The 12,987-nt window shown below is 41.4% G+C and overlaps 1 protein-coding gene across 1 annotated transcript; it reads right to left on the bottom strand.

The window, feature by feature from the left end:
• Positions 1 to 127: 127 nt before the first annotated feature.
• lig3 (ligase III, DNA, ATP-dependent) lies at positions 128 to 12,147 on the bottom strand. Its single transcript, XM_042091281.1, has 21 exons — positions 12,016 to 12,147; positions 10,679 to 11,252; positions 10,223 to 10,351; positions 9,682 to 9,891; positions 8,129 to 8,280; positions 7,728 to 7,894; positions 7,244 to 7,321; positions 6,259 to 6,427; positions 5,666 to 5,821; positions 5,340 to 5,471; positions 5,175 to 5,254; positions 4,476 to 4,563; positions 4,002 to 4,079; positions 2,997 to 3,120; positions 2,331 to 2,473; positions 2,153 to 2,227; positions 1,897 to 2,043; positions 1,617 to 1,767; positions 1,318 to 1,421; positions 1,108 to 1,191; positions 128 to 928 (listed from the first exon to the last, which is right to left on the bottom strand). Exons 2-21 carry the CDS (start codon positions 11,220 to 11,222, stop codon positions 695 to 697), a joined length of 3,045 nt encoding a protein of 1,014 aa, XP_041947215.1. The 5' UTR covers positions 11,223 to 11,252; positions 12,016 to 12,147; the 3' UTR covers positions 128 to 694.
• Positions 12,148 to 12,987: the final 840 nt, after the last annotated feature.

The following is a 12,987-nucleotide window of genomic DNA, read 5'->3' as shown; positions in this document are numbered from 1 at the left end:
TAATTCACGGATTGGGATAAATGCAGAGACCAAATTCCCCTCACGGGATCAAAAGAGTATATATACACTTATATATAGTCTCAAAATAATGATCAGCAATATCAGTTATACAAGAGCACATCACACCTTGTTTCTTCAGGATCAAAGCCATTCACAAAATGGTTTATTTCATCATTTACCATTCATTCAGTTAACATTCTTCATATAATTTGACCCATACAGAATGACAAAGAAAAACTACTAGACATGACAAACTACCCATTAATATCGCTTAATCTTCTAAATGAGTGTACATATACTTTTTGTAACCTTAATACCTCAAAACTACCAACTACTTCCAGAAAATAATCTACTTGATATCCATGCTGTAGCTAATACAGCAAAAATCGCACACCTGATCCCTAAAAACAAAATAAATATAAAGATTGAAGGATCTCTGCTCCTTATGTCTTCATGGTATCAAATCCCAGATAACAGGCATGTTTATGTGTTTTAAAAAAATCCCACCAACCGGGGCAGCTTACAATACTGACAAAGTTTTATACATGGTCATGAAAAACAATCCCGGATGCACTGGAAGAGATAGTATTGTTCATATGATGGAAGTAGTTTCTGAGGCAACCACTACTGTTGAAGGGCACTTTTATTCATCTGAAAAGCAGTTCATGTCTCCATTGGTCGACGCCCGCCCTGATCAGCAAGGGGGAACCACTCTCCTCTTGCGAATGCACTTCCAGATCCAGTTGGAGGTGACTTTCTGAGCCTGACTGTCTTCATCGGGGTCGGTTAGTGTGTGGGTAGCTGTGGCAGCGGCGTACTCTGGGACCAAGTCTCCGTCGTAGGCCACAAAGTAGCGCTGGAGTTTGTCGTAGTCCTGGATACCCTTTGGCAGGTAGAGCTTCACGCCACTGAAAATGTCCAGAAGCGTCTGCCGCAAACAATGACAAATGTTAAGAATACATGAAAGAAAATGCTACTTTTTACGTGTGTGTATGACACACGCACACATACCCCAAAACATCACACTGTACCGTGTACCCACATAATAAAGGAAGCACTGATGACATCTGCATGGCAAAGTTGAAGTTGAACTGAATGCTATCTCACCTTCTCAGGACCTGCTTCAATCACCTTGGTGGAGCTGCTCTTCCCTTTGCTTTGCCCATTGCTATGGACAACTTCAGTCTTAATCTGAAACGCGAGACCAAATAAACAAAGCAACTAATCAGCCTTGAAAGGGGGAATTTGGCGCATTTAGACATATATGAAATATTTAGTAAGTGGGACTGCATAGGTTTGCAAGTGATGGAGCTGTACCTTCTTGCTGCTGTGGTCCTCTGCAGGCATCTTCCTCTTGGCAGGGGAGGGAGTGGGTGGGGGTTCTGATTTCACCTGCTTCGCCCGAGGAGCAGCACTGGCACCTGAGTATTGTAAAAAGAGCTTGATAACCCACAGCATTTGCATAATGAAATGAATACACAGCCAATGCACGATCCATGATGAATACATTTCAGTCGTAAATTTTAATAGCAAAACGAAAAAAAGTTTCCCACTATGAATGATGAATTCAGTAATAGCTTACTTTTTCCACAGTGACTTTGTAAGAGTCTACTCACGGGCTTTGCTGGGGGTGGGTTTAGCGTGTGATGTGGAGGGCGGAGAACTGCCACCACTGGCCCCACCAGAGGAGCTCCCATCATCCTTATCTTTGGCGTCGCCCGCAGTCACCTCAAAGTCGCAGCGCTCCTTCGATATGCGATAGAGTTCCTGGACACGAGAGAGGAAGCATGCGGATTAAAACCCTTTGAAGACCTTCCTGACCCAGCTGTAAGGAATCTACGTTCAGCTGCATGTCTGGATTGATAGTACTGGTGTAGTAGGCATCACACACTGCACCTTCAGCTGAGGAAGGTTGGTGGCAGTCTTCCAGTCCTTATCGTCACGGATACGCGTGCAGCGCGGGAAGCGGATGGAGATTCCGTCGGCCGTGTGCATCTCCGACTTGGAAAACTCAGCTCCAGTGATCTCCCACACCGGTGCTTGCTGTTTATGAAATATTCAAAAATGTCAGGAGTGATAATTCCATTAAGACGTGTTTAAATGTCAAAGCACCAAATAATGATCCTCCCCACTTCCTTAAATGGATGCGCACCTCTGGGTCCCGGGTAATGAAATCTGGGTAATAGTTCTTAACAATCTTTAACCAGCCAGGGATTTTGCTTGGGTCCTGAAAACAAGGAAATAAAACAGTAAATGTCACTGGCCATGTTGCTGTGGACTGTTACTATGAAAGGTAATGCACAGAATGGCACTAGTCTTGGTTCCTCTACCTTGCTGATCTTAATCACATCCAGCTCCTTCTGAAGTCTGGCCAGAGTGGCGTCGTCATAGCCTCCAGAACACTTGGTCACTGTGCACCACTTCTTTGATGCAGGGTCATAGCAGCCCATCAAGAAACTGGACATTATTCCACCTGTGGAAAGACCAATATAATGGACTAATGTGGAAATCAACAGACAAGACAACAGGTTTGGAAATCTAAACTGAGGATTAATCACTGTTCACAACTGGCTCCAGTGACTATTTTGTAATAATATTTCATAAGGATTCATTTTAATGAAATGGCATAGTGGCATTTATAACATTATGCCAAGAGGTAAAGCAAAAAGGAAGACAAAGGAGGTAATACCTTTCAATTGGACAAATTAGCAAAAACATCACAAAAAAAGAGGGACTATTCCGGGAACTATTACAACAGACACTGATCTCCTTTGCAAGAAGCTAGATAAATGTATTAATCTGCAGCAGACTGTGCTTACACATCAAAAGATTTAAGATGGCTGTTTAAAAAGCCATTTGTTCAAAAGCAAGTTATGAAGGATGTTCACCACCAGAAAGAATGTTGAAGAGAAAATGCTGAGAGAATGTTGACCAAGTTATTCCACACAAATAGGGATGTGCTACCAGTCCCCAGGCTGTAAACGACTACAACGCACCATTTGAGCCTTTTCCATAGAAGGCTCCCAACACCACCAGGTCAGCTGTGTCCGCCATGGCACCCTCGTTCAGGTAGTCCTTCTTCACCTTCAACCAGTGGCGCTTCCCAGGCTCATAGGCACCCTATCACAAACATCAGCAGATGTTATATGTGCAAAATAAATGTTGAAACGCATAGAGTGCTTGCTCTACCATTAAACAGCAAGTTCATTCACCATAACATATTGGAGTTTGTTCTTCATGGTACTGACAAGTTCTTTATCATCTCGAGAAGTGTGAATAAAGGGGGTCCTTTTAAGATTAAGAAAGTACAGAGGAATATGACCCATACCTTAAAGCTGCAGTTGGCAAGATTTTATATCATATTCACTGAAACCGACACTATGCTCCGACAGAACAACATAAATCAGCCGCTTTTAGAAAAAAACCCGCACTTCTACCTCCACCTAGAGCCTGTTATTTGTTTTGCAAAAATCCACAGCTCCCGGTTCTTCTGGTCCAATCAGAGCAGGGCTGTGTGAGATCTGACTGTCAATCACAGTCTGGTGCGCACTGACGAGCACAAACTCGATGAGAGGGTGCTCGGTGGTAGTGGGGGAGGGGCATGAGAGTTGTAAACATTAAACATTTTGGCTAAGTCCCCTCAATCTGTCAGACTTGCGAACTGCAGCTTTAAAGGAGAATTTTAGCGATTTTTCACATAGATCTCAGTTTCTCGAGGTCACCGAGTACTGTCGGTACGAAAAAAAAAAACGATGTTAATGCCCCCAGAGTATAGCACTGTGCTGGCAGCTCTAGTTGTTGGCTGCAGCAACTCGAGGTAGGTAGGTAGATTGTTTTTTTTGTTTTTTCATACCGACAGTACTTCCTCTCGAGAAACAAAGATCTGTGAAAATCGATGAAATTCTATTTTAAGAAAGTACAGATGAATGTGACCCATACCTTCAGTCATCCTAACTGAAGTTCATAGTGCAGATATGAGAGCTGTGTTGTGAGTGACTAACCTTGAGGTCCTTCAGCACCAGGCCTTCCAGTCCCTCTCTGATGACACGGGTGATCATCTCCGCTAGATCTGATGCTCTCTGTGAGAAAAAACAACACCGTCAAGCAAGTCAATTAGATTAGTTTAGTTTATTAGTTTAGTTGACAGGGACCATGTACAGAACTAGTTCTATACCAGAGTTAGCTAGTTAGCTAATTTGCATCTGCAATTCATTTCACAACGAGGGTACATTTTCAAGAAAATGTAAAATGTGGCAGGGGATGCTTCTTTGCCAGTTGGAAGAGAGCATGAGACAAGTGAATAATTGTTAACACTGGAATCAGTCAGTGAAGTCAGATTGTAGACATTTACCCAGTATTCATTGTATATCTATGACCTTAACAAGACAACCAATTGATAACCTAAATGAATACATTTTATAGTTTTTAAATGAAATATTCCTGAAAAAGAGGGTGCAGGTGTGTAGAACACTTACTGTAACATGTTTCATTTCTGAAAACAATATCCTGTTTGGAACCTCAACCATGTTGTCATGGAGAAACTTTCTTCGTTCACAAAGAGGCCTTAATAGAAAAGGAGGGTAGTAAAGAGTACGTCATCTCGTTGCACCACGAGCCGAAAAGGAAATGAACAACATGTGACCCAATGTGATCATCAAATCAATATTGAGGTGAAATGTCCCTCTCTGGATTGCAGTCACATTTCCGAGAATGAAATAAAGGTTCAATGAAAAGGATTAGTGTACGCCCCGTGGTCTACACTTTACAGTAATCAGATACATGACCAATCAAATGCACAAATAAAAGATTAAATGACCCCCTTGCAGGAAAGGGAGAGAGAGAGAGAGACATGTTCTTTTTTTATAGATCTGAAAAGCATGCACTCCACACCAGCCAGGGGAACTAAAACCTCTCTTGGATGTAAGAAGGAGGAGGATATCCACTATAAACTTTATGAGTACAGCTAGGAGGCCAATTTATAGGGAACGGGCAAGCTTTGTTGCCAACAGCAAGCCCACTGAAGACTCCACTCAGTGAGAGTCACAGCATTAATTACATGTGAAAACCTGAATCACAGCATTTTTCCAATGGCGTAAATGGCCTTGTCCAATTTCAGTGGTTAGCAGAGTGAGAGATCATGCAAAGTGACTTGTAATGAAATGACTGATACTTACTTATCCATCAGGCTCACGCCATTAAAGAAGATGCAGTCAAAGACGAACAGGCACACACAGGCATCTTGGAAGGCAGCTTTCTGCAACAGAATATGGACACATAAAGCTTTTCTGTGCACTTGACTGACTAAAGTACTGCACTGCTCAAGTTCTCAACTGTGCTACCTTGTGCACTCCCAGTGTTCCAAAGGGCAGGGGTTTACTGGTATTGGTATCAATGAGAAGAACCTCAGCATCCAAAATCATACTGTGGCCCCCAACAAAAGCTTGAGGGATGAACTCTTTGAAATGTGCCACCTGAAAAAGACCAGCATTAAGTACCTCATAAACATTTATTCCTTACTATGTTGTCTATATACTTTAGTTGTAGGACTAAGGTGAATCTAGTCTTTTTTAATCAGTGGTTAAGTGTAGGGATCCATAGTGTGTATATGGCTTGTCCTGAGCTTTATTATTTTACCATTGTTTTTTACCAAGAGTTCTTTACTGACCTTGTGTGGGAGCACTGGTTTGAGACTGCGGCTGAAATAGCTGAAGTGATCTCCATTTTTGTGGACCTGCACACGCTCACCATCATATTTGATCTCGGAGTACATCCCGTTGGGGCATTTTTTCATGGCCATTGACACAGATTTACAGGCCTCTGCCTGCGGAAGGAAAGAAAAAGCACTCCTTACTTTAAACCGAACTGCCATTTATTTTCATAAAGCAGTGTTCCAACATCTTAGCGATACTTTCGAAGTGGCCTGGTAGGGAGGTAGGTAGACAGTTGGACAGTGCCCCACAAAAGTGCATGAAACATTAACAGTGGTGTCAGTGGCATCATGTGTAAAATGCTGTCAAACTGTCAAGAATAAAACTACCTTTTTACTTCATTCTTCTTTCTGATTAAAGCAATTATCTGATTCTGATTCATTGGGCTATTGTGGTTAATACACGGGTGATGTCAATACACGGTATACAGGACGCGGCTACTACACGCGGCTATTACTGTACTGCCAGATAGCACCTCAACAATCAATTAATTCAACAATCAGAATTGTTCTAGCTCTCCATTAATGAAAAGCATGCATATAGTGCTTACCAGCATGGGCTGCACCGGGGTCATGAGGGTGGCCTCCACGCTCAGACTCTTGCGGGGCCCGGTGCCATTGGAGGCATCCTGCTGGTTCCGCAGCACTCGCTCAATGACATCACCCAGGTTCCGCGAGGCTTTGAAGGCGTCGTAGGCATTGGGGTCCACAGCGTCCAGCCTATGATAGGACACAAACAAAGAACATCCAATGGTAAAATGATGATGTATTACATATTCTGTTGTACTGTACTGTGTGCTTTTTTGAACACATTATCATCATTATTATAATTATTATTATTGTTGTTACAATTATCCTCCTCCTCATCATCATAATCATCATTCAAATGGTTTTAATGGTATAAAGGAGTAAAGTAGTATGAATGCATAGAACAGGATTCCCACTCTAAGTCTAAATTTCATGACTTCTCTGACAAAAAAAAAAAAGAATTTCCATGACCTATGATGAATGGTACAATAAACTGACCAAAGAGCAGCTGCGTAGCGCTCAAACATCTTTGACTTTTTTTAAAGCGGAAGATGAATAAATGGGGATTGAATTAAGAAAGTTGGGCTAACTATAACCACTCAAGAAAGCAGTAAAACTAATACCAGATACAGACCAATTCTGAGTGGAAACATATTTGTATTAATGCATTTTAGCAAGTAAATTATAAACTGATACAGCAAAATTCCCTGATATCCCATGACTTTGCCCAAAATATGATAAAATTCCCTGACTTTCCATGTCTGGAATAGACTTTCAAAATTCCATGATATTCCAGAAATTCCATGACTCGTGAGAACCCTGATATAACTACACATCTTCACATCTGCATCAAAATGATAAAAATCAATGGCCCTGAAATACAGGTGCAGTAACAGTTTCATTTGTTAAATTACTCCGTAATAATTTGCTTGGGTCAAAAGCACATAATCTCTGTGACTGTTGTGGCTGCGGTGAGATTAGTAGCCAGTGTGTTTTGAGCTCACTTACACGTGCTTTGCTCCTGAGTTTATTTTCAAATCATGCTTCACAAGCCTGATGATACACTTCAGATCATTTCCAGTGCATCTGAAAAGAGACAGAAAAGAACCATGTAGGGATGCTGCTGCTGCACAAGCCCCACGGAGGGATACATTCTCATGCAGATTAACTGATACACAATCCTTTGTGTTATGGTCCATTTCTCCAAAACACAAAGGAAATCATGGTTGTTGCCCTGAGACAACATCTTTTCACCCCGGGAAAGTATGAAAGACCTTGGCAAGACAAATGATGCATTTTAATAGAGATTTAAAGGTGAAAGGAATTCAGATCAGTTCTTCGACCATTGAGATGGCTGCTAACTGGTTTCAAATAATTTGCACAAAGGCATCAACTGTAACTGAAAATATATTTATATTCACAAAGGATCATTTTGAACTGAGCTTCCATTTGTAAACAAATGTAGAAAAATATACTAAGTATGTTGGCTCACTTTTTGGCTATGTCCTGTAGCTCATTCTGCTGTTCATCTTCCTTGGTCAGTTGAGCCAGACGGGTCAGTGAGGCGTCGACCTCTTGAAGGGTGAGAAGACTCTTGTTTGAAGGTGGGAAGGACTTACTGTCCTCAAAAAACATCCGCACGGTTTCCGACACATCCCCCTAAACAAGTCAACACAATCTCATTTCAGTCATACAAGCTGAGGCTCACTTAAGATAATTCCAGAATTGGCTTAAAGTAACAAAAGTACTGCCAGACTGAATGCTTTCTCTATTGTACTTGTTCAGCTATACTACAAACACAGCTGTATTAGAAACAGCTAACATCAGCATTGGACTTTTAGCATTGGTTCTAATTTTGCAAACCAAACGTGCATATTAAGACGGTAGACTGACCTGTTCCAGGTCACGGACCATTTCATCCTGGTTGCAGTTTAATATACGGCTGAACAACTTCACAATCTGTTTGTCATTTAGATTGTAAACGTTCTTTACCACTCCCGGGAGAAGCAGCTTCACAGTGAGGTACAAGTCTCCTTTAAACTTATCTGACAAGTACAGAGAAGAGCAGATTGACAAACGCAGTCAACAACAACAAAAACAAACATATAAAACATCAAAACCCGATCGACTGTCACAAGAGGAGGACATCAGTAGAGTTGGCCGTCTTTCATGTGGTCCAGCACACATTTGCATTAACACTATTGTAAGAATGTGGCCATAATACGCGTTTCAGGAGACCTCTCAAGGGAAGTTCACACCTGTAATCAGTACTTCCAGGTGACACCAGAGGGGTATTTCACAAAACCTAGATAAGGGATTAAGCTGGGATTTTTAGGTTATCCTGGATGAATTTAGCCTCGACTTGGTTTCACAAAAGAGATGGTGCATAAGTTACCATGGGGATTTATTCTCTGCACCTAGCCTGGTCCCTACCAGGCTAACAGCCAAGATAAGTTAATTCTAATGGTAATTATGTCGTCTTATTGGTTGAGCTAGCTGTCATTCACATCAGACCGCCGTGTTAATTTTTAAGGAGCTTTATTCCATTTATAAACTATTTGCTAAATGTATTTGCTTGCAAAACAAAACAGATTGTCTGCCTACTACCATATGGTTATTATATTAATTGTGATAGCCTTATGATTATTAACATAGGCCTAGGTACTCATTTTTTGCTTATTTTATCGATAGACGTTTGATGAATAGCCTACTGTAGTTGATTAGAAGTGGAGGGGCAAGTTTTCGAAGGTATTTTCAACTATAATATTAAGGTATATCATACTATGTGCATCTTTGCAGTGGCAAGTGGCTTTCTTAATGACGTTGCGTGCCAAGACAAGGAAGCACACGTGGGTGCATACGTAAATTTGCATTCAGTTGGTCTACCACGCCTACTCCTGCTGTTTTACCGAAATAGCCATGATTCCCCATTCCAAAAAGGACAACTTTACTTCATTGTGAGTCTATATCAAAAGCGGTTGTTCACTTTGTGTGAATGACATATTTTCTGCGTCTTTTTTATTCCAACCATGGGCATTAGTGAAACGAGTTGAGCTAGGATGACCAGACAACACTATGTCAAACCTCGCTTTATCACTTATCTTGGATGTCTTAATTCTGCCTTTGTGAAATACCCCTCAGGTGAGAACAATGGTTCGTTCAAATTGCTTGAACAGAGGCAAATATGTCTTCTCTGAACTGTTAAATTTGAATGATTTTGTGTAAACATTCCATCTCAATTGTAAACCATAAAGCATCCTGCTATGCATGTTCTCCTCAAACTGTTCGCAAGTATTTGCCTGTTAGCCATTCTGAATGCACCTCAGGCTCTCACTTGTCTTATGCCAAAGAAAAACGTTTCACCTTCAACACAAAAGTGTGGCAAGTCTTACACACCATTAGATTCAGACAAACAAACCACAAAAGTTAACGAGTTTCTGAAGTACCTCCACCACTGCCTTTCTTCAGGAAGTTCTGTATGATCTGAGTCTTGGAGTTGTAACTGGAGTGCTCTGCCACCATGGCGCACAGCTTGCGGAACTCCCGCAGAAGACAGTCCTTATGGTTGGGGTCACACAGCTGAGTGGACAGGGCACTGCCCTGGCTTGGTTTCATTGCAGACGGCCCCGGACTGGCAGAAGTACCAGCCTTGGTAGCTAGATAGATAGAGATAGATAGACAGATCTACTTTATTCATCCCCTCAGGGAAGGGGAAATACAGTGTTCCAGCAGCCAGAAAAGCACACAATGTGTATTCTTATTATTTGTTTATTAGCTATGAGTCATCATCAAACAACATCAAACATAGCATTAGTGTTTGTTACACATCAAAATCCAGTAATCAGCTGTAGAGGGAAATAAAATGTTGTTTATTTTTTATAAGTATGGTGAGTGTTTGAGGGTAATACATATTTAATCTAACTGTGTTTTGCACTCCAAGAAGCTAATACAAGTCCATGGCATTAACAATGCAAACACGGTTCATACCTGTGAAGCCTGAGAACTTCCGAGGAGCATTAAGGGATGGGTCAGCAGGTGGGGCAGAGAGCTGCCCACTGGTGTTTAGCTTCGCCTGCACTTTCTTCTTTGGGCTCGCATTGGTTTTGGCAGCAAGGTCTGTAAGATGCCAAAGAGAGTTAGAAAGGGGGGAAATCAGCCTTCACCTTTAAATACAAATCTGTGTGTTGTGCTATTCAGAACAAACATTATCTCTTCTATAATCTCACTTTGGAGTCAGGTTTCAAAATCATTAAAAACTACAATTTGCACCACAATAGCTCAACAGCTGGCTTATCACACCATTTTGCCAGTTGGGCTGTCAAACAACATTGCTGTGCAGCAATGTTTAAAACACATTTCTAGTATATTCTATGTCAAAGCATTTCTTTCCCTTATGTAGATGACCTTTAGACTTCAGAAGGCAAATTAGAAAGAGTGCTATACCTGAAACGAGTTTATTAATAAGATCTTTGTCGTCATCCTGAAGCTCTTCCCACCCCTCCAGGTCAGTGATGTCTTCGATTTTTTTGGTGGTGGCCCTTGCTCGCTCTAGCTTCTCGAAGATGCACTTCACGTGGTACCACTCTTTCATCTCTCCAGCAGACTCGCTGAAGGGGTTGGGCACAATCTTGCCGATGCGCACCAGTCCCTTCATGATCTTGTCCTTGCACTTCTTGCAGCCTGCAGTACCACGTTTGGCATATTCCACACAGAACCTCTGCTCTGCCATGTCTGGCCTCTCGGAGAGTCTCTGGGGCCACGAAAGATGAATATAAAACCTTGACGACGTGCCAAACTTTCGAGATGGCGGGATACGATCAAAGCAGTGGTAATGACTGGGATGACAGCCCCAGTGAAGAGTCGGTGGATGAGGGTACTGAGGGAAATACTGAGTGCTGCCAAATCGCCAGATAATATGTTCTCTCAATAAGGTGGCAGCTGGATTCCTGATGGTGTGTAATGCCTTGCGAAGGCAAATGCTATGCATCCAGTCAAAAAAGTCCTAGTACCTTGATACCTATAATAAGACATAATAGGCACAAATGGTAACATTTTTGAAGAGAATCAAAGCCGAAAATTACATGAATACATAGCCTACTTAGGCTATATTATTAAGTGAGGCAGTGAGGGTGATTGATGTTGGTAACAAGGAATTGCACCACAGTCATGACATAATAAAATAAACTGAGATCTGATTAACCCAGTATGCATCTTGAAAACTAATCGCTCAAAATAAAAATGCGTAGCCATCTACACTTGGCTCATCCAAGCAGAGCAATTCTCAGGGCGAACACTTCCAGTAACGTGTAGACCTAAGCTAACTAGCATGGGGAAGTAGTCATTGGGGTTAGTGGTCGAAATGACGAGTCTACATAATCAGTTCTGAACGAACGGTCACAAAGATTACAAATCAAACGGATCATAGGTTAACAGTGCATTATACGGAAGACAGAGGAGACAATGCAAAGGAGACTACTGCAGGAGGTCCTGACTCCTGTGTATATATAAAATATCAACACCAAGAAAATGTCATGGTCAAAATAGATAGCACCCGGTCATTAGTTGCTGGTGACAACTGCTATGCCGAGAGCTTTGAAAAATAACAGCATGCTTGACGTTACACGATGTATGCAGCAGATGTTGTAACTCTTTGTTGAATGGTGAAGCTAGCAGTCTTGCTATGAAGGCTAACATGCTGGCAGTGTTTTCAAGACTGTGCGAGCTTTCTAAGTAATGTGAGGTAGGCTATCCATCACTGGTAGCATTACTGGACTATTTACCTGGTTCCTGACTGTGGCTTGATGCACATTCGAAACCTACAGCTTTGGTTTAGCTGTACAGAATATGTGTGTTGGTCCCGCAGTGTGCACAATGTACACAGAGTCCAACTCCCTTTAACACACGCATTTCCTCTTTGTTCGGAGGAGTTTCCTGTGCATTGCGCATGTGCAGGACTGGAAATTATACGGTATGCCGACAATTATATCACTGATAGAGTGAGTTTATGCTCACACATACACAGGTAAAAGTCATCCTCGATTTTAATGTGTAGGTTAGGTTTCTTTTAGAATGCGTCTATTTAAATAGCGTAGGCCTATACTTTGACAAAACATTAAAACAGTTTCGGACAGAAAATGATCTTAATAATATGAAGACCAGTGACTCATTGTAGCCTAAATCAATGTAGCCTACTTACATAGCCTGTATAGCCTACTGTAAATAGCCTATATAAGCCTATGTATAGGCCTAGGCTTAATTGGCATAGATAAGTAGCCTACTTACTACAAAAAAATCTTGTTGGAAAACATAATGGTGTGTGGCTTAACTGTTTAACACTATTTGCTATTCTCCTTTATTTCCATTGTTTTCATTAGGCTATTGATTGAATTGACATTGTTGTTTATCATTGCTATTCTCCTTAATGTAGTCTGACCAACATTTTAAATTGTTCACTGTTAAATTTAACTATTGTATTGTTTTTTATTTGCATGTTGCTTTGGTTAAGCATCTGCCAAATCCCATAGGAGCAGGCCCATGTTGGACTATTGTCCTCTGTTCCTTAATTCTGGTGTTGTATTTCTGCTGAGTTTGTATGATAAAGGCCAGAACAGTAGTCCACTAACTTAGCTGTTCTATAACTAGATGTACCGCAGAGCGGTACAAAATATGACCGCCGCCCAGTCCAGCACATTTTTTCCACAAAAAGAAATCACGCTGAAAGGCCTATATGATTCTAACTGTCTCACTAAATT

This window comes from Alosa sapidissima, chromosome 5, assembly GCF_018492685.1.
Source record: "Alosa sapidissima isolate fAloSap1 chromosome 5, fAloSap1.pri, whole genome shotgun sequence".
Classification (NCBI taxonomy): domain Eukaryota; kingdom Metazoa; phylum Chordata; class Actinopteri; order Clupeiformes; family Clupeidae; genus Alosa; species Alosa sapidissima.
The sequence above is the reverse complement of the archived record's forward strand: the minus strand, read 5'-3'. Positions and strand labels throughout refer to the sequence as shown.